Genomic DNA, 23,095 nt, shown 5'->3' on the forward strand with positions numbered 1-23,095 from the left:
TCTTTAGAACTATTTTCAGTATTTTCCCCAACATAATTACAAGATTTGCCACGCCTTCAAGCTTAGCTTAGTGGCTATCCTTCTTCATGATTATTTTATTTTAGTCCCGGCCCCCCCCCCCCACTCAGTGTTATTTAGGGTACGCATATGCTCGTACCCTCTTTTTGAAAGCACCCCCTATCTGAGGACTGCCAACATTTCCGAACCCCCCTTTCGCGGGCTTTTTGCGGGCTTTTCCTTCCTTGGAGACCCCCCTAAATCAGGAAAAATGCTCAATGTACCCCCCTAAATTCGGAATAATTTCTCAGGATTCCAAAGAGATGAGAGAAAAAAAGAAAAACACCCCCTTTTTAAAGAAATCTCCGGGTGAAAAGTCAAATACACCCCTTTTTTTACAAATCTCGGGCCGGACTTTGTCGCACGAAAAGTACCCCTTTACCGGACATTTTGGCAACACGCATGCGGTCATTCCGACCTCTGAGTGGGGGGGCCGGGATTTTAGTATTACAATATAAGTATTTTTCATTGATAATTATATGACTGCAATATTATCTACCATGGCCAATGTCAAAGTTTTTTCCCTTTCTTTTACCACTTCTATTTCTCCACCTCTTTTTTTAAAAAAAACTTGCCCTTCTCCTTCCTTCGTTTCTAACAATCCTCGTATGAGAGTACAACAAATATGTCATCATAATGATACATAATAAAGAATACAAACAAAGCATAATAATACAAAGAATACAGAATACAACAAAACAACAATTCAAATCTAATGAATAACGATTTAGGAATGATCTAAACCTGGCTATGCTAAACATAAATGCAAGTATGGTAAGTATACATGAAGAGTGGAAAATTCCACATTAGCAATTTAATACAAAGAACAAAAAAAAAATACATAATTGTCCTAGTTATCTACTTAATTCTGAGTTTCATTTTGCACATGTAGGTGAGATGTGATTGGATTGTTAAGAATAATGCAGACTAACAAAATATGGCATATTGTTGTCTCTAGACAGATAAACCTATATTACTCTTTGCTTTCCAAAGGACAAACAAAAAACATAATGGAATATTATGTAATAAGAAAAAACAAACAAACAAACAAAAATATATTTGTCCTACAACAAGACTTTACTACAGATCAAGAATTGTTCGTTAATTAACCTACCACTTCGAGTTGTAACATTCTTTTTTATGGGTGACATAAATTATATGATTGGATTGTTCAGATTATTTAGACCAGCAAAATATAACATTATTATCCTGAATGAGAAGAGTACTAATTTCTTCAGCTGACCTATATCGGAATATAAAAAAATAAATTCAACATTTTGTAATGTGCAAGGGCGTTTAAATATTACTTTACGACCTAAATATAACTCTTCCTTTCTGATTTTTTTTTTTTTTTTTTTTTTTGACTGAATATTTAGAGGGGAACCTTTTACTATTCTAGGTTACCGACAAAATACGGGATGCTGAGGCCATGGACCTATTACGTAATAGGTCCATGCTGAGAGTCTTGCGATTAATTACAAATTTGTAATTGATCGCAACTCAACTTTCTTGTAACGCCCCATTCAGTAAGAGAGAGAGAGAGAGAGAGAGAGAGAGAGAGAGAGAGGGAGATTTGGGGGGGGGGGGGGGGACGCTACATTTAGGTAACTTGATAATTGTTTAAACTTTTATCCTATCAAACTGAAATTTAGGAGACTATTGGGGCGTTGCAAGAAAGTTGAGTTGCAATCGATTGCAAATATCAGTTCAATCGCAACTTTCTTGCAACGCCCCATTAGTCTAACTTAGGCATATCAGTCAACGCTGAGAGACTTTTAAGTGTATATTTTTTTTAATGGGGTGGGGTGATTAAAACTGATTATAAATTAACATGATCAAAGGCGTCCATTAGTACCGAGAGAACGTAATAAACCCTCCAAAAAAGAGGCCAATTTTCTGCCGTTTGATTTGCCCTCTACTATAGATCAGAAAATAATGCACGATGAGATTTAGATTTAATTGGATGGTTTTGTTCATGTATTTTTCCAGACATTGGTAGATTGATTTGGCTTTGCAGCTTGAAGACAATACATATTATTTGTTTGTAAAAATATCGTGAGAAGTGATCGGCAACCCTCCTTTCTTTTGTGGGGAGGATAGGATACGTTAATCTCTCAAGTCGGTTTGACCTATATACATGTCCACCATCATTGATAACACATCTTTTTTAAGATGAGGGAGAGAGAGAGAGAGAGAGAGAGAGAGAGAGAGAGAGAGAGAGATGGTATGATGGTCTGATTTATTCCAAAATTTCACCATTCTGTTTATCTTATTTAATTGTCTGCTTTCGTATAAATCAACTAAAATCAAGGGAAGGATTACCCTTCAAATACATTTCAATGAAGAAAAAAAATGAAAACGCTTGTCTAGTTTTAGAATTATGGCAAATTATGTTCAATTCAGTTTAAATCAGTTCAAAATGATGCTCGGGGGGGGGGGGGGGGGGGGGCACAGTGCCCCCACTTTTCAAGTACCCCCACAATGTCCCATTTTACATAAAAAGTTCCTTTTTCCATCTCTGATAAGAGCCCCTTTTATTTTGACACGTACCCCTTTTCCTTTGACAGTTCCTATTTTCCTTTGCAATAAGTGTCCATTTTCTATCCCCTTTTCAGGTACGAGAAGCGCCCCTTTTCACTTTTGATAAATGCCCCCTTCACCTCTGATAATTGCCCTATTCAAATCTGAAAGGTTCCCCTTTTCCTTTGTAAAAAGTGCCCCTTCCCCTTTTAATAACTACCCCTTTTTAACTCGGGTAAGCGCACCTTATATGTGCACCCTTTACTTTTTGATAAGTGCCCCCATTTAAACAGAGCCACTTTCCCTTCTCATAAATGCCCCTTTTCATATATGAAAATACATTAATTCCTTTCATTCTCATAAGTGCCCCTTTTCATCTCTTGTAAATGACCCTATTCAATTCTGAGAGATACTCGTTTACTTTGACAAGTGCCCCTTCCCCTCCTGGTAAGGAGGTAAGTGCTCTTTTCATCTCTTATAAGTGCCCCGTTTATTTTAACGTGTGCCTCTTTTTATTTCAACAAAATGCACATTTCCCTTTTAATCATTAGTGCCCCTTTTTAATTCTCATTAGTGCCTCTTTTCATGTATTGCCAGTGCCAGTTTTCACCTCTGATAATTACCCTTTTAACAATTATATGTGCCCCTTTTCCTTTTCTAATAAGGAACCTATCCCTTTTTCATAAATGCCCATTTTCACTTCTTACAAATGCCCCTATCAAAAGCTGATGGGTACCTTTTTTCCGTCGATAAATGCCCATTTCCCATTTTCATAAAATCTCTTTTCATCCCTGGTGCGTGCCTCTTTTTGTTAGGTGTAAGAAGTGCCCCATTTTCATATCTGATAATAAGCCTTTGTACTTTGACACGTGCTCCTTTTCTTTTCTAATAAGTGTCTCAACCCTTTCGACAATGTCCCCCTTTCTCCCCTTAACATTAAACGTGCCCTTAATTTCAAGCGACTAAGAGCAATTTCCCCCATAACTCGCTCGCTACGCTCGCTCGTAATTATAGATGTTATAATTATGTAACTTAGCAAAGGCATTTTTAGTCTTCTGTTATGAGAATGTGCTTATAACCCCATCAGGATTGGGTTTTCCATCTTTATAAGATACAATTTTTCGCACTGCGACCTCACAAATCTTTAAAATTGTCCTTGTTCGCTTTGCTCTCTCGCAAATGAATTTTCAGACCATCACACCCAACTGCAGAGTATGATGCTTAAGCAATATGTTATATGATGTAAAACAGTGGAGGATCCAGGGAGCCCGCGCCCCCTCCCCTTTCCCCTGCCCTGGTGGAAAAAACGTGTAAAACACGTTAATTTTACCTTTGTTTGGAGATGGGCCCCCTCCCCTGGCGCTCAAGGGGGTGGGGGGGGGGGGGGGGGTGCGATTTTTCAAATTTTCGAGGGTCCCCCCCCCCAAAAAAAATAGTGCTTACTACCCCCCCCCCCCTTGAGCGCCAGGGGAGGGGGCCCTTCTTTTCTAATAAGTGTCTCAACCCTTTCGACAATTTTAGTCTTCTGTTATGAGAATGTGCTTATAACCCCATCAGGATTGGGTTTTCCATCTTTATAAGATACAATTTTTCGCACTGCGACCCCCTCTCCTGGCGCTCAAAGGGGTGGGGGGTGCGATTTTTCAAATTTTCGAGGGTCCCCCCCAAAAAAAAATAGTGCTTACTAATCCCCCCCCCCCCCCCCCCCCCCTGAGCTAATTATCGGCCGGCTGTTTCGCCGCTAAATATTTTCTCACAAATTGGGCCCCCTCCCCTGCCATCGGCTGGATCCGCCCCTGATGAATAAAGAAAAACGAACATTGAAACCATCCCTGATAATGTAATCACAATATAGGGGTATATACCAATGTCTAAAAAAATGTATATTTTCCCTTTGAGATATCCCTTTTAAGCAGCTTTTTTTTCTCAAGAAAATGCCCTTTTTGTCGCTCCGCCGCCTCTGTTTCCAATCTGTATAAATCACGACGTTGAAAATAATAATTAGGAAATGAGATCGGCTTACAGATTACGAAACGCAAAGCAAATGGAAAATGAGATGCAACGTCATACACGTCATAAGAAAAGATTAATGTGCTTTAGTGAATCTTTAAATGAGTTATAGAAACGAAATTGTGCCGATTTAGAGATTATGCAATCAAAACAAAAAATGGAAAATCGATGAAAGCAAACAAGTCACATAAAAAGATTAATGTCTATTTGGAGCTAGAATGGCAGTGAATCATATTATGTTGATAGTAATAATCAAACTATAAAAGGTGGGGAAAACAGAAGTTCTTTTAACATTGTAGCACGGAACGGCCTAGAATTAAGCTGAAATTCCTAACTTCAAGGGACTACTTTTAAAGGCCCACTGCACTACTTGTAGCTACTTGCGCCCTCTATATAACAAACAATTCCTAATCAGTGACCATTGGTCCCCCATGATCCTCTTTTTCTTATGTTAACTGAGAGCTGAGTTGATGAGATAACCACCTGTCCAGTGACCTTGCATGGCAGTCTAATCCCTCCTATAAACTACGGCAGATAAGCTTTAAGGCAAATAAATAAAGCCCTTATCTCATTAAACTTTATATTTTTTTTCTCACTCCTCATACAATCTTTAATTCATATTTGAAATGATAATGATGATGATGATAATGACAATATCAATAATACATAATAACAATATCAATAATACATAATAATAATGATAATAATAATACTTACAAAGACAATAATAAGATGAATAATATAAACAACAATGATAATAATGATAACAACAACAACAATAATAATAACAATAATAATATAAATTAATAATAACAATAATAATATTATTAATAATAACAATAATAATAATAATAATAATTATTATATCCCTCATGTATAGTTGTTTGCATTGCGATTGTACAGAGCACGAAAAAAGGTATAGATAAGTACTATCTACCTGATATAGTACTTATTGTAAAGTAATTTTTTGCTGCTACCCCACTTGCCCACCCTTGCCTATTGAATACGCATAGCAAAGTATGTTACGCGAAATGTCAAAGTCAATGTCAATGTCAAATGAGCGCGCATCGACTGTATTACAATGTATGCATGTTGCGCTTTGTAAAATCTAGCTGAAGCTAAACTGTCTGCAGAATCAGTTCTTATTATTACAGTGGCGGATCCAGGGGGCACAGGGGGCACATGCCCCCCCCCCCCCGGCCAAAAAAAAAGAAAAGGAGAAAAGGAGGGGGAAAGAAAAAGGAGAGGAAAAGGAAAAAAAGGGAAGAGAGAAAGAAGAAGAAAAGAGGGAGGAAAGAAAAGGGGAGAGGAGAAAAAGGAGGGGAAAGGGAAGAGAGAGGAGAGAAAAGGCGGAAAAGGAAGAAAGGCGGAAAGACGGAGGAGAGAAAAGGGGGAAAACGAGAATAATGAGAAGGGAAAAGAAAGAAAGGGGTATGATAATTATAAGAAGGTATTTTTTTTTACCGGGTAAGGGGCGGGGGGGGGGGGGATGCAATTTTAAGTCGAACATGACTAATACCAAAGATTTTTTTCTCCTTTATAACTTCTAACTTCTAACTTAGTCTTGAATTAATTTTCCGATATACCTACTATAAGTGCTCTTTCAGCATGCAGATTGTCCCCGCCATTAATCCTGCCACAGTTGCTGGTGTCATTGTCATATTATTTTCTGTCATCCCTGTGGCCGCGGAGTTTCTATCCGTTTTTAACCCCCCCCCCCCCCTTGGGCTGCCAAGTGAAAATGTGATGTGAATAGAAAAACGCCAAACCCACACAGTATCCGTATCGTCATCGGGTCAAATCCCCCTTAAACTGTTACTTGATTTAAAAAGACGTTATCGTAAACTGCTTTTTATGGTCTCCATTGTGTTAGTACATGCCAGGAAAACATCACTTACGGGGGTTCAAAATAGCAGCAACAAAAAAAATCGCGGCTCGTGAGTGATGCTCCGTGTCGTCATTGGGTCAACCCCCCCCCCCCTTAGCAAAAAGTCAGATCCCATCATCCGCCCCTGGATAGGGGTAGGGGTAGGAGAAAGCAATTTTACGTCATATTACTCCAGGAAGTGCCTGAAAATGCACCTAATTGTGCTTCTAAAATTGCAAATGCTTCCTACTCAGGGAGGGGTTCTGACCCCCTCCCAGACCCACCCCCGCTTGGTCGCTCCGCTCCCTCGCCGCTGACGCCTCGCTCCATGCACGTTTTTCATATATTTCACCCCATGCGATTTTGTGCCCCCCCCCCCCCCCCCCGTAAGAAATTCCTGATCCGCCACTGTATTATGTAAAATTCACTTTAAATAGACCTTATTGCCGATGTGGGATATAAACAAGTATTAACCTCCTTTACTCGTCGGGCAATGGATACAAACTATCATCAGTGATCTCGGGGCTACCATCTTCCCTCGCCGATGATAGTTTGTACCAGGCGCGCCGGAAGCAGTTTGGGATTGGGGGGGGGGGGCAGACATTCCAGGGGGCTCATCTTCCAGGGGCAGTGAGTAGTGACGTAACGAGCAAAAACGTTTGGAAGAGGGGGGGGGGGGCAGAAGAAAAATCTGCATCACCACCACTCTTACACATTACATGCATGCCCCGCGGAACGTCTTTTTAAAGTGGATTATTAACGATCAGGTAGATCGTAAATTGGCGTGGGGTCCAGGGTCTGAGCCCCGGTAGGGGTTTTAGACATTGAAATCATGGTCAGATAAGCATATTTAAATACCTTATTTGTGACATTGGCAGGACACTAATTTGAGGAGAGTCCAAGGAGCAGAGCCCTCGGGAGCTCGTTTTTTAAAAGTTATTTAATAACGGTCAGATGAGCATACAGGAGACCGCCCTAGGACCCTTGGTGGGGTCCAGGGGGCAGAGCCCCCGGAAGCTCAGGGGTTTTAGGAATTTAATAACGGTCAGATGAGCATACAGGGGACCGCCTTAGGGCCCTAAATAGGGTCCGGGGGCGGAGCCCCCGTAAGCTCTGGGGTATGAGGCATTTTATTATTGTCAGATGAGCATCCAGGGCCCCACCTTAGGGCCCTTGGTGGGGTCCAGGGGGCAGAGCCCCCGGAAGCTCGGGGTTTTTAGGTATGTAATAACGGTCAGATGAGCATACAGGGAACCGCCTTAGGGCCCTTGGTGGGTCACTTATTTTTTCTCTCTCTCTTTCTTTCTTTTTCTCTGTAACAAACTTTTTCAAAAAGTGAGGGGGGCTCGGGCCCCCGAGCCCGGACGTTCTGCAGACCATGACACAAAGGCTTGTAAATAAGCATATTTTTCGCCCGACTGTAAATTTGGGAATTTCTAATTTTCCAACAAACGCATAAAAAGGTATGATAAAACAAAATTGAGAAAAAATACAGGAAATTACTGGTATCGAAAAAAATACCCCCCCCCCATCATTACGTCAGCGTTCAGGGGCTCATGAGAGTCTCACTCCTATAAATAACAGACACACATTCCCATTCTCTCACAATATGTCCACAATATGCGCGTATCGCTATTATAAAAACCTCCAATGATAATGCGCAATGTTTAGGAAATTCAATTCCTGTTAACTTTCCTTTTCTTTGAATGGAAATTTATATGTCATTTAATTCAGGTTGTTATAATTGTTATGTTCTTTGGGTTAAAAAACAAACCATCTTTACTCCTTTACCTTTTTTTTTTTTTTTTTGAGGGGGGGGGGGGGGAGGGCGTTTTGGGGGGCAAAAATGCGTTTTGTCCCCCCCCCCCCCACTTGTATCTTGGATCTTGGATTATTTTCCTCCTAAATACTCCGAAGAAGAGTTTTGACTGGAGGTGGGGGAGGGTGGACGATTACATTTTGGAACTAAGTTCTTTAGTAACTGCATTTTTAAATGAGAGCGGGGAGGTTTGGTCGATGGTTGCTTGTTGTAGGTTGTTCCATGTCTTTACAGTCCTTGGGAAATATGAGTTGGCATAGACGTCCGAGTTGGTGTGGCGAATTTCAAATTGGTTGGAGTGTCCTCGTCTACGTCTGTCTGGCTTAGGGTTGGTGTGAGATTGGTAGTCGATGTCGAGTTGTCCCCTGATCATTTTGAAGAGGCAGGTAAGGCGCTGTGCTTCCCTTCTGTCCTTAAGAGATCCCCAGTTGAGTTGGTTGAGTAGCTTGGTAACGCTGGTGTCCCATCCATAATTATTGGTGACAAAACGTGCAGCCTGACGTTGAACTTTCTCGACAGCATAGGTGTTTTTGGCTGTATAAGGGTCCCATGCTGCAGTGGCGTAGTCAAGGTGTGGACGTACAAGAGTAAGATACAACTTTTCTTTAACATTAGATGAGCAGTGATGGAAGTTGCGTCTTAGGAAGTTAAGGACCCTTGAGGCTTTGCCGGTTGCATAATGAGTCTGGCTATTCCAGCGTAGGTCTTTCTGGATATTGATGCCAAGGCAGTGCCGGATCCAGGGGGGGGGGGGGGGCCCGGGCCCCTTGAGAAAAAAATCATGTAAAATCACGTGATTTTTTACCTTTTTTGGGGGTTGGGCCCCCCCCTGGCGCTCACGGGGGGGGGGGGGGGTGCAAATTGAAATTTTTTTGAGGGTCAAAAAAAAAAATGTGCTTACTACCCCCCCCCCCCCCCCCCCCCCCCCCCCCCCCCCCCCCCCCCCCCCCCCCCCCCCCCCCCACTGAGCGATTTTTTTTTTTTGGCCGGCGCGTTTTTCAAATTTTCGGGAGCAAAAAACAAACAATTTTCGGCCGGCGCGATTTTCAAATTTTCGGGAGCAAAAAAAAAAAAAAGTTGGGCCCCCTCCCCTAAGAAATCCTGGATCCGCGCCTGCCAAGGTATCGGGTCTGGTTCGTTTCCTCCAGGGTAACATCAAGGATTTTGTAGGATTTAGTACCCGGAGTTCTCTAAGTTCTTGAAACACGCATGGTTTTGCATTAAGAGGGATTGAAATGCATGCCCCAAGTCTTGGACCACTGGACCATAGTATCTAGGTCTTGTTGAAGAGCTTTCTCATCTTCAGCAGATTTCCGGCGCATATGGTTTGCACCATTATCCTCGTAGTCGTTTAATATTTGTTTATTATTATTTTACTAAATACTTGAAATACCAATTTTACTTTCAGTACAAATACTACCACTACAACGAGTAAATAATTAAAAACGATGCCAAAACCAAAGTTGAAAAGTGAACATATTAAATACCCCATATAGCACCAAAAAGAAAGAAAAAAAATGAGCAAGCGCAGTGTGCAGAGCTCCAAATAAATGACAGGTGAAAACAAAAGGGAAGATCCTCTGTAAAATAAATCGTTAACTAGAAGAATTGAAATATATGTATCTTCGAGCATAAACAAAAACAAGCACTTCAGACAGCTACAGTCGCCAGGTCGTGGGAGTAAACTTTCGATTTGCAACGCTTCGAGGCCTACCGATAAGACGTGCAGTGAATGCGGGCTTTGTGTATGTGTTGTAAGCCGGACAGTTATGTAAACATTACGTAATGAGAGCGAATCGAGACCGTCCTTGACCTGAGTTGAGGACACGGCGAACGTGCTTGCGATGAATTAATGCAGGTTCCGTCTGCAAATAATGCGAGCGGTCGGAACAGTCCACATCCTCGAGAGGGGTGTATCGGCCGAGGAATCGCGTTGATGAGATTGCAAATACGGTCATTTTCCTCTATATTTTTGATAGAAGCATGTTTAAGCATATTTCAACACACAAAGTACCAGATCACAACTAGTGTTGATATTGGGTTAGTCCATTCAAGAAGTTAATACTAATAAAAAGAACATAATAATTGTTTTGTAATAGCTTATTTATCGCACGTACCGTTTCTCAAAGTCGACGGGTCGGATTGACTTTCTTGCCATAACACAAGATGTCCGATTTTTGACCGAATGTAACATGTACTCCACTCGCGCATGTTCTGACCGCGGGGAACAAGCGATGCAACCTGAAAGTTTGCCGATTACGTAATATCGGGCTTCATCGGATATGCACAAAATCACAGCATGGCACCTAGGGACATCGTCTGAGCTTTGCTTGCAAATTCTAGGTCAGTGCTTTCATCTCTTCGATGATTCTGGTGAGCAAGAGCCCCATTGCGTTGTATTTTGGCAAATGTGACCTCAATGCCATACGTTGGTTACGATCGACTTCGCTATAGATCTACGATAGCTTGGCTGAACTTCGAACGCAAATGGTGTTTGCATTATATTGCTGTAATTATTGCTGAATACAATTCTACACGCATGCTATTCGTGCTACTATAGCTAGCTCGCTGTTGAAGGGTGGTAAATTGTGTGGAGTAATTTCGCTAACTAGGCAACGCTTGTTCACTTCTTACTCTTTAAACTAAGCAGGATGAAATTTCATCGTGGCGTTTGTGAGATAATTGAGGAGGTTTGCATGAATTGTTGCGTTGTGTTGGTGTAATTTGTAAGCGACGGCAGTATTCGGAAGTTACTTCTGTGTGTGTGCTCGCTCAACATGCGAATGATTTGGTACGCACGGCAAGAGATGGACCACTGCCACTGCCGCCGACGGCATGCATTCATGGCTACTGTACTGATGCCAGTGGCATTGACAACTTCTAAATGTGCTTGAATGTGGAAATTGGAAAATGTTGCCAGATGGATCAAGACAGCTCTAAATTTAGACTTTAGCTAGTACAAGAGGGTGTAGAATTTTACTTCATCTAAAATTCTAAGCACTCTTCTTAAATTTGGATTAGACTAGAATCTATCAATTCACATTAATTTCAGCATTGGAATGTTGAACTTGATGTCCTGAATTGCGACTGTTTACAAAACAAGGATTTGTATCAAAAGTCAAAACTTACCGCTTTTCATTCTTCAAATCAAAGACAGTGGAAATGGATTTACTAGACGCTATGCCATTTCAAAATCTTGAAATGCTGAATTCGCCCACGGGCTCCGTCCATAATGGGATCCACAGCCCTGGGGAGTCGCTTGATCTAGCGGATGGGGACGTGAAGGGGGCATTTTTTTCCGGGGGCCTGGATCTAACTACCGGAGATGGGTCCTCCTCATCGGCTGCTGGATCTCCTGAGACATTATCAGGACAGTCTATGCTTCCTCATCGTACAGGCTCTGGCAACAGAATAGGTGAGAAACATGCATCTGTTTGCATCTTCACTTTACTTCAATTTTTCTCCTTCATAATAAATTAGATACTGCAAATAACTAACCCATCAACGTATATGTACATACATGTACAATACATGTACAGTATACATTTGTACATGTATGATGTACTGTCAGGCGCGGATCCAGGATTTCTAAGGGGAGGGGGCCCAACTTTTTTTTTTTTTTTGCTCCCGAAAATTTGAATTTTTTGAGTCCCCCAAAAAAATCGCAACGACTCAGCCAGCCGAAAAGTCGCTCAGTGGGGGGGGGGGGGGGGGGGGGGGGGGGGCCCAACCCCCCAAAAAGGTAAAAAATCGCGTGATTTTGCATGATTTTTTTCTCAAGGGGGGGGGGGCCCGGCCCCCCCCCCTGGATCCGCCACTGTGTACTGTGTACATGTGCAAATGAATTGTTCATGTACCGGTATATTAATATTACTACATTGGTGAAGTAATTTGTACATAACATTAACAAGGTTGGATGTGAAATGCCTACGATTCAAAATAGAGGCTGAGTCTGAGGTAACATCTGCAGTGATTTGTACGCCTCCGCTTACTGAAGTTGGTGCCAGAGACATTACATGTACGGTATGTTTTAGGGTTGTCCGTCCGTCCGTCCATCCCGTTTTCTTGTTAACGTGATACCTCAAGAACCACTTGAGATATGAACTTCAAACTTTACGATGTCATGTATCACCATAGCCATAGGAAGACAATCTGAGTAGATTTTAGAGTGCAGACCATGTAACTAGGTCAAAGGTTACAGGGGTCAATTTCAAAAATTACATGAGATAGGCTCTTTGTTTTCATCTTGATATGTCACAAATAATTCATCCCTTTCCTATACTGAATTTAGGGCTGAGGTCTTTGGATTTGTTAATTATATTTGTGCACCAAAAACAAGGTGAAATGGAAGGAGAAAAGGAAAGGGAAGGAACTCAAGTCAAAGTCAAAGGAAGTCATCAAGATCGAGAGAGAAGGTTTCGAGCAGATCACAAAAGAGTGAAGAGAGTAGTTCTGAAAAGAACTGTTGGATTTCTACAACAAGCAGTTTTTAAAGGAAATCCCTAACTACAGATGTAAAGTATTCTTTCTGTTTCATGTTTCATACAGTGTACTCTATTCATTGTCAGGAGATTAACTCGTGTAGTAATTTATCCATTGACTTTTCACCCAGTTAATTATCTATTTTAATATATAACTGAAACTGAAACAGGATACATTGTAAATGTTCTAAGGTATGTGGGATAATGATAATTAAGATCTGGAATTCTATAGCGTTTAATATGAAATATCATTTCCAAGCACTTTACAGGTCTATATTATTACCCAAGTCATCAGATTGATTCACGCACAATGTGCACCATCTCCACTCCCTGGGGAGTATTCCTACAGTATGGTTTAATACTATGTGGGCATACAGCAATTATGGGGATTACACCCACAACCTTTCAGAGCTACCAAGTATCACGCATTAGGCGTGACATCATGCATTTCGAGGGTCTGGAAATGCTCTCATACACGGCGCGCGCGCTAGATTTAAAAAAACCGCTATACCTTACACGTGTGTTATAGGCTCGCTCGCACGCCGAATCAAGCAAATGTCACGCATTGCTGATCTTTGAACTTGGCGTCTCTGAACCTTTGCAATTCAAGTCAAGAAAAAAAAGGAAAGAGAGAGAAAGAGAGAGAGAGAGAGGGAGAGACATGAAACTTTTTGGAAGGGGGTCTAGTTTAAACATTATTACAGTCTCAAACAAGAGCTCTAGAGTCTATGCGAAGAAAAATTAAAAAAACAAAAACTTTGAAGTTCAAAGTTCAAATTAAGATTTCAAGTGCCTTGGCACCTGTTAGTGTCAAGCCCTGTTGTGTATTGTTCATCATGTGGAGCTTCTTCACAACTGAATGACCCTGAGGCAGGCGCGTACACAGGGGGGGGGGGGGGGGGGGTTGGGGGGTTAAACCCCCCTTTGGTAATTTTTTTGTGTAAATCCCCCCTAAATTTCTCTAAAACCCCCCCCCCTTTGGAAAATTCCCATGGTTGACCTAAAAAAGCTGACCTTACCCCCCCCCCCCCCCGTTTATTCAGCGGCTGGCTGAGTCGTTGCGAAATTTCGGCCCGATTTATAAATGTTAAAACCCCCCCCCCCCTTGAAAAAATCCTGCGTACGCGCCTGCCCTGAGGTACGCGTAATAATGTAAAATACCACTCATACAGTATGTACATGTACATGTATAGGGGTTGTATACAGTGTTGATATTTGCACTCTCGCAAACAATGCCTCCTGACTCCTGTTCATCCAAGCGTGAACAAATACCTCACAAAAATGATACCAAATGATTTGGGATGTTCTCAAAACACTCTTTCATAAGATGTATATTAATTTACTTTTCATAGATGACTTTTAAATTAATTCACAATTTTCTAGGTGTAAACTTTTTTTTGACTCACACTGTAGAGTTACCAGGTATCTGTGACAACCTTGCCCTTTCACATACAATGTATGAGTAGCTACAAACAGGTATACTCGTACCTGTGGGCCTCTCTACAGATCTATCTCCATGTCTATCTAGGTGATGTGTTGATTAGTGAGAAGTGGTCCCTGGCTAGATCATCTTTAGAAAAATGCACATTATTTAATCATTTTTTCTCTCCATTTTCCAACCTCCTACTGGGAACTCCACATTTGAAGCAAAGTATGTGCAGTAGTTGAACATGAAGCCTAGACATGTTATTTATGGATACTCACAAAATGGAAGCTTCTAAGTGCGGGCTTAAGGCTTAAGCCTATTATTCAGTTTCAAATTCTTATCATCGATTTATGTTTCAACTACATGATTACGGTACATGTAGCGTAGGGAGCTTGGAGCCATTATCAAGCATTCCTAGCAGATGTTTACTACATGTACAATTCAACCGGGGACGTTTCACATATATCCTAAGTCGAACTAAACTCTAAGTTGGATTTAAAAATTATGGAGAGCTGTGTAGCTTTAAAAAAAAATACATTCAAAAGTAAAAGTTGAAGTATTTTAGACTTTTTATATAAATTACACATCAAGAACATGAAATCTCCTTGATAATTGAAAACATGATTGATTCGAATCAACATTAATGCCTTTGAAAATAACTTTTACAAAATATTTTCATTTAGCTTTTGATACGAAGAGAACAACATGAGACTTTAGTTAAAGATAAACTCCAGTACTGGTAAAAAAAAAAAAAATAATTCTCACAGAATCAAACGAAACTTACACTGAATGTTCAAGATTACAAATAAATGACATGTGCCAAACAATTTGGAAGAAAATGTATACTGGCTGAGTAATGAGCATAGAAAGACAAGGAAACCAAAGGTAGTACCATCCCCGACACGATGTGTGTTGTCCCATATATAGCTTTCTATGTGAGTGTTTGTTACTTACCAAGACTCGGTCAAATTTATTATGATTTGATGACTCCAGAACCTTGCAGTGCACACAATACTTACATGCTACATGATCAACTGTTTCTGATCCTTTCACACCTTTTCTTTCACAATGCAATCGCATTACCAGTACTAAAGTTTAGCTTTAATACCAGTATGTTTCTTTCCAATTCCTTTTTGCTACCCAAAACTGTTCTCAAGGTTGAACAGGGTAATGCAACAAACCTGACAGTTAGCATGTACTGGTGAATTGCTGTTTGGTTTACAACCAGTTCGTCTACTTACCCAATTGCAATTGGTCTATTTTTTATATGGTCTACACCCAGCCCGTCTACTATCCACATGGAGTAAAAATAATTTCGTCTATTTTTCATTTGGTCTAATGACCATTACGGCTAATGGTCATTTGGTCATATTTCCATTTGGTCAAATTTCCATTGGTCTAATATCCAACTACCCATTTGGTCTAAATTGTTCATTTAGTTTGATAACAGTTAGTCTAATTTCCAATTTGTATAATGCCCATTTCGTCTACCATCCATAAGGTCTAATGATCATGTGATGATATCAAATCATTATTTATGAATAGTGGTTGTACATGTAGACCAAAGGGCAATAAACCCATACATATATTTGAGTCCTCTCAGCAAAATGTAGGACTGTGAGATGAAAGGTCAATTAGGTGAGCCGCACACACAGACACTGTGCTATAGGCCTACTGTATACATGTATATATAGCCTAACAGTTTTCATCAGGAACTCCGGGAAGTACATGTACATACATGATCTGCCTTCATAAAAGTGTCTTGCAGGATGATGATAATGTTGTACATTATAGTAGTTGGGTTCACACGGCAATCCGTAAACATCAAGTTTAAGGTACACCGTCATTGTTTTAAACTTTGAGGTTGTCTTGTAGTTATGGATTGTATGGACACACTTGTGATGTAACTTAAAATGACTTAAAATGACTTTGGGGTTATGCCAGCTTGTTGTCAAAACTTTGATTACTTATTGTTTTGGTCCTGTGTGAACCTTCGTCATTGATAGTGGATTGTTGTTTTTAACTTGAGGTTTTACAAACTTTTAAAGTTTAAACCATGATGGTTTTGTGTGAACATGGCTAGTGTCAGTTCCAATACCTCTCCGATTCTTGGGAGAATTGGAGGTGAGAAATAAGGAAGCGAGATTTTTATCAGAACAAAACTGTCCTGACAGTTTGAGGGGTACCACAAAATATGTTACAAATTTATGGGGAGGATATATTTGCACTGTAGGCGTGTATGTACATGTAAAGGATGTGATTAGGTCGATCTAGCTGAAACCCAGTGCAAATTTTGAGTAGGTCCTGTGTATACAATGTATGCCCTTTTGGGGGAATCAAAATTGTAGTCCAGTGTTCATATACAAATGCATTGAGCTACTGTATATGTGCATTATGTAGTTCTGAGATTTATGACATACTGTGAAATTCCTGGCATCAAAGTAGTATAGTCAACCAGATAGTCATGAAACAGAAATGGATGCAGTGTGTGCAATTGTTAATATTCTTTCTTCTCATCCATTTTGCATTGTTAAGACTCTGAGTCAAAATGTAGAAAGATTGTTGAGAAAGGGTTTTACTGAGCAAAAGAAATTATTTAACCTGACTGCTGAAAAAGCATGTGTATGCTACCAGGGGACTGATGGCTTCAAGTCCTCTCAGAGGGGACTTGGTAATTAGGATTAATGCCTTACCAATGGACACTATAGTGCATCGACTTGGTTTTGAGCCCGGAACCTCCTGGTTACAAGACCACTGTTCGACCACTGAGCCATTGCACCTCCTAAATTATACTACCCTTCAACACATTGCAAAAGGTTTTGTTGATTTGGAGTTCATTTGAGTTGGTGTGGTGTTGTGACTAAAACATGAAACTTACTGTATGAAAGAGCATCTTAACACAAATATGGGTCTGGAAGGTACATGTGTAGACTACATGTTCAAGTTCAAGATGTGTGATTGATGCTTCAGCAGCTGGTACCCTAACCTAAGAGGGAGTTTGCTATGGATGCAAGTATTTTGATTCTTGGCTTCAATGGATGGATGGATGGATGGGAAGGGGGGGGGGGGGGTGGGCACCAGACATACATGTAGATGGGTATGAACATGTACATGTATGCACATTGTAGGTGCTATGAACCATCCATATGAAAATTAAACTTTTGCTATCAAAACGTGATGTACTGTACATTCATAAGTTGCATGGAACTTGTAACATTCAAAGCAAGATATATAGAAGCCAAATAGAATCCCCCCTCCCCCCCCCTCTCCTCCCCCCCCCCCCCCCCCTAACTCTTGAAAATCAGAGTGCCGATTTCTGGGTAGAGGTTCACGGTCAGGCTCGATAGCATTTGTGTGAACCTGTTGAAAACTCGACCTTTCTATTAGGGGGTCATGATTTTTACAACATATAATCCTCCAAGCACACTTTGCATACAAGTGCAATGTGCATGCAGGTATGTTCATGTAATGTACACTCTAGCTTGTAATAAAAGAAGTGAGCTGAATTTGCATGATGTCTACAGTTTAAAGGGGCCCATTAGCCCCTCCCCTCCAATGATTAAATCTCCCCCCCCAACAACAACAAAAAAACAACAAAAAACAACAACAAAAAACAAATACAATAAATTGTTTAACTTGTTAAAATTGTTGAACTTTTAACTTGTCAAACCTGTTTAAGTTGTTTAAGTTGTTTAAACTTAAAATTTGTGTGATTTGTTTAACTTGTTTACATTTTATGCTTTAATATGGTTTAAGAGGGTGAGAATTGTGGAGTCCTGAAAAGGACTGTCGGTAATCGGTAATCGAATTCGTTTTCACTGGCTGCCCGCCGTATCAATAAACAAAATTAACAAAAGACTTAACTCCGTTTCGTTGACAATCAGCTGTAGACGAGAGTCTTCATGCATGGCTGATTGTCAACGAAACGGAGTTAAGTCTTTTGTCAAATCTGCTTTTTGCTACGGCAGGCACCCAGTGAAAACGAATTCGTTTGTTAAAATTATGAAAATGTAAGGGCTACTTTAAACAAACAGAACTTTGTTATTCCTCGCTCATTTTTCCTGATTGAGGTGTCATATGAAAGGGCAGAAACTCAACTTTTTAGAAATGTGAATTTTTCTCCGAAATTCAGATACCGCCTGCCAAATGTCTTTTTGGTTTCCTTCCTTCAAATTGCTTTTAATCACTCATGCGTGAAATATGCATCATCTGAGAATAAGGCTGTGCACAACAGTGTAATAAGGTACCCGAGTACACTCCCAGGCTCACAGGCGAATACTCGAGTATTCGGACGCCATATTTTTTTGAATTTTTTTGAATTTTTTAAAAAATTTTTAAATTTTTTTGATTTTTTTTGATTTTTTTTGATTTTTTTTAAATTTTTTGATTTTTTGATTTTTTTTCTTTTTTTCTTTTTTTGCCACTACCATACCACTCGGCAGTTTCTCAGGTCCCTCGCTGAAAACGCATGCAACTTTACTTTGAGTTGCAGTTGAAGGCGCCGATTTAATAAGAATAATAACAGTAAACAATGCTGTTTTAAAAACCAAAGATGGCAGAATAATCCATTTTCCTCCAAGTCCAAACAGAAATCTGGACATTTGGTCCCAGTTTCTGAAAGGTGAGTTTGACAGTGCTTGAGTTGGGAAACATTTTTACCGACGGTACCATGCCAGCGGACGCTGCTCTCCCTGGCACGGGTAAGCGTGGGCCTGGACATTTTTTTTTTTTTTTTTTTTTTTTTTTAATTTTTTTTTTTTTGCGGCCGAATATTCGGGTACAAGAAATCGTACCCGAGTAGTTGTCAACCGTGCGGGTACTCGAGCATTCGACTACCCGTCGCAGCCTTATCTGAGAAGCATCAACTGAAAGAGGAGACTCTAAGCTTTCCAAATATGTATCATTCATTAATTATGGTTGTGATTGAGTTATGATAAAACATCGATACTTCTCGGTTTCGTTTTTTCTGGGACGCACTGTATAGTATGTGGTTTCTCATTGAAATTATATAAGAATAGCTGGATATCAAACAATTGGACCAAATGGCAGTAGAGTCATGTACAATGTACAACTGTAGGAAAGGTCCAAAATCCAGAAATTTACCCTTGTATGGTGCCAGGGTAGATAACGCACCATATGGGACAATGTACATGTACACGCTCTTCTTTGATGCACATCTTTACAAATATACGTGATTTATTGCAGAAGTTCACGTAATTACCCTTACAATTACATTATGTGCCATGCGGTAACTAATCTTTGCCCTAGATGATCATAAGCCACGTTTGTTTGCATATCATGAAAAGAAAAATGATTTCATTAATCTGTCTACCCAGGGCAGCCTCTTTGTTTAATGTTGGCTGCTTGATACTTGAGCGACAGTATGTTTTTGTAAACTTTTAAAAGTTCTTTATATTGAAACCTGTTTGTAAAGACTACTCAAGGTTGATGGGAAAAGTGGTCTTTATAGGCAGGTGATCTGTTCTAGGCAAGTGGTCTTTATGCACAGATTCCTTTTAGTATTTAGAGATATGAGTGTGAGGTACGGTGAATGGATATTTGAAAGCGTGTTCACTCGTCACACAACATAACTCTTATTTTTATTTTAGCTACGATGAAGCAAGGTTGCACTGACAATAAAATACATGAAAGAAAGTATTCCCTTTTCGTTATGTTTATTGGGTACTGATGAGGCCGACGTACACTTGCAAAGTGTAGTCAAGCACAAGCCGAAGATTCGGAATGAGAATGCATAAATGAGAATTGAAGATATTGCACGTAGTTACATTATAATGATCAAAGATAAGAATGAACATGAATAAATGCGATGTACATAATGAATGAAAGCTTACGACAGAATAGAAATGGCGTCGAAAGTCCAATGAAGATGAAGAGAGTTGAGAAACGAAGGAAGGGGCTCACGCGATGATGTGCGGAGGCTTGAAGGCGGAGATGCAGCTTCGTTGTCGTGGCTGAAGAGCCGTGAAGAATCTCGACGCTGACGTCCGTGATGAAGATAGTGAAGAAGCTCTCAGGCGAGAAGAGAAGAGAAGAAATGTGGCGCTCGACGACGGAACAGTGGGTCGTTCGATGTCGGAGGCGAAGAGTAGAAACGTAGACATGCAAAGCCGGCACTGGTGCTGAGTAGTAATAGTTGCTCGTTTGATGCGCCGGACTTTGATGAAGAAATGTTTAGATGAGCTGCGGTGAAATGATGAGCTCGTGAGTGGAAAGAGCTACCGGAACGAAGAAACTGGCAGCTCCCAGCGGAGAGTCAGGCGCCATGTCGGTCCTGACTATAGCGTTCCACTGGGAGACTGCAGCCCGATGAACACGGCAGAAAAAGAGTTGACGTGCCGTAAAATAGATGACAGGCACAGAAGAATAGAGCCTGGAGAGGAAATTGCGGAGACGTCTTGACTCGACCAAGGTGAAAGCGGGAGTTGTTGACTCGACCGAGGTGTAAGCGGGAGTGAAGAAAAACTCGTGGTGTTGAAAATACGCGGGTGAACGATGCGTGGAACCACGATGCTCGATTGGAGGAATGAACACACGTGGTCCGAATAATGCATATAAATAAGTAGCGTGATGGAAAAATACAGGAGACATGAATGTACGGTGAAAGTAGGGCGAATGTAAGAGCCGCTACATTACTCCCTGCCAGAATCGAAGCTGTGTATGCAATACACAGATAAAAGGCGATAAAGATATAAATGAGCAAAGTACAAAATGTCACAAGAATCAATGGCTGATAAAAATGTAAAAGTGCATGTATTGTATAATATAGTGTATGCAGTAATTTACAACAGCCTAAGAAATGTACAAGCATGGCATGTTGAAAGAATGTAATACAACAAGCATGGTTATGCGAACGGCTGTTTAGTTGCCAAAAATTGAACAGTGAGTATTGACATGGTATGCATCGAATAAACGTGTATAAATGCAAGAGCATAAAAAAACATTCAATACATAATCCAGAATGAAGACATTTTATAAAACATTGCTAAGTCCAAAAAGTCTGGGAATAATAAATCCGTACAACCAAGCTTCAAAGTAAACGAGGGGTCACCACTTTAGAGATAAAATTGGTGAACGTACTACATCATGACATAAAAAGGTAAATGGACATTATCGAATGAATGTAATGACATATATAAAAGCTTACGACTGATAGAAAATGGAAATCACGTCGGGGTCACCACTTTAGAGATATGAGTGTGAGGTACGGTGAATGGATATTTGAAAGCGTGTTCACTCGTCACACAACATAACTCTTATTTTTATTTTAGCTACGATGAAGCAAGGTTGCACTGACAATAAAATACATGAAAGAAAGTATTCCCTTTTCGTTATGTTTATTGGGTACTGATGAGGCCGACGTACACTTGCAAAGTGTAGTCAAGCACAAGCCGAAGATTCGGAATGAGAATGCATAAATGAGAATTGAAGATATTGCACGTAGTTACATTATAATGATCAAAGATAAGAATGAACATGAATAAATGCGATGTACATAATGAATGAAAGCTTACGACAGAATAGAAATGGCGTCGAAAGTCCAATGAAGATGAAGAGAGTTGAGAAACGAAGGAAGGGGCTCACGCGATGATGTGCGGAGGCTTGAAGGCGGAGATGCAGCTTCGTTGTCGTGGCTGAAGAGCCGTGAAGAATCTCGACGCTGACGTCCGTGATGAAGATAGTGAAGAAGCTCTCAGGCGAGAAGAGAAGAGAAGAAATGTGGCGCTCGACGACGGAACAGTGGGTCGTTCGATGTCGGAGGCGAAGAGTAGAAACGTAGACATGCAAAGCCGGCACTGGTGCTGAGTAGTAATAGTTGCTCGTTTGATGCGCCGGACTTTGATGAAGAAATGTTTAGATGAGCTGCGGTGAAATGATGAGCTCGTGAGTGGAAAGAGCTACCGGAACGAAGAAACTGGCAGCTCCCAGCGGAGAGTCAGGCGCCATGTCGGTCCTGACTATAGCGTTCCACTGGGAGACTGCAGCCCGATGAACACGGCAGAAAAAGAGTTGACGTGCCGTAAAATAGATGACAGGCACAGAAGAATAGAGCCTGGAGAGGAAATTGCGGAGACGTCTTGACTCGACCAAGGTGAAAGCGGGAGTTGTTGACTCGACCGAGGTGTAAGCGGGAGTGAAGAAAAACCTCGTGGTGTTGAAAATACGCGGGTGAACGATGCGTGGAACCACGATGCTCGATTGGAGGAATGAACACACGTGGTCCGAATAATGCATATAAATAAGTAGCGTGATGGAAAAATACAGGAGACATGAATGTACGGTGAAAGTAGGGCGAATGTAAGAGCCGCTACAAGTACATATAATGAGAAACCATAATTTTCAAAGAAAAATAGACAGGTGGTCTATCTATGAAGATGGTCGCTAAAGCAAGTTGAGGCCTGTACTGTATATGTAAAAGGTGTCAGTGGGTTGATCTAGCCGTAACCCAGTTGATAATTTGCCTTGCGCGCGTTTAATTTTTGAATTCTTACTGTGTGACGCTTATTTGGCGCTAATTTTAAACCACAGGGTATGTAAATGAAGATTCAAACCATGGGTTTAAATTTAAACCTCATTTGTGAATTCGGGCCATAGGGTTGCACAGACCTTGTTCTACGTACATGTACATACATTACATGTAAATGCCCAGAATTGAAAAAGACATGTATTGACATATTTTTTGTTGGCACAGATACAATACGTACATTGAATAGTAAAAACAGGTAAACACTGCTTTATGTACAAACAGTACACATGTCACTTGGCTTTAGCTATATCTGCTGTGCTATGAATACAAATGTATCCCATGCATAAAACATACAACTACCATATGTGCAATTGCAGAAAAATTTACTGACAAGTTTACCACAGAGCCCTTCATACAGGAGCCTATTTAG

General features: G+C 40.6%; 1 protein-coding gene across 1 annotated transcript in view; it reads left to right on the forward strand.

Annotated features, from left to right (window-relative positions):
• Nucleotides 1-11,474: 11,474 nt before the first annotated feature.
• The window catches only part of LOC576385 (nuclear receptor subfamily 1 group D member 1), a 124,934-nt gene continuing 113,313 nt past the window's right edge, over nucleotides 11,475-23,095 (forward strand). Inside the window, exon 1 of the mRNA XM_030988863.1 lies at nucleotides 11,475-11,688. Coding sequence (XP_030844723.1) covers nucleotides 11,475-11,688 — 214 coding nt within the window. The remainder of the gene's footprint in view (nucleotides 11,689-23,095) is intronic.

Source organism: Strongylocentrotus purpuratus, unplaced genomic scaffold (genome assembly GCF_000002235.5).
Source record: "Strongylocentrotus purpuratus isolate Spur 01 unplaced genomic scaffold, Spur_5.0 spur5_scaffold_18, whole genome shotgun sequence".
Taxonomy (NCBI): Eukaryota; Metazoa; Echinodermata; class Echinoidea; order Camarodonta; family Strongylocentrotidae; genus Strongylocentrotus; species Strongylocentrotus purpuratus.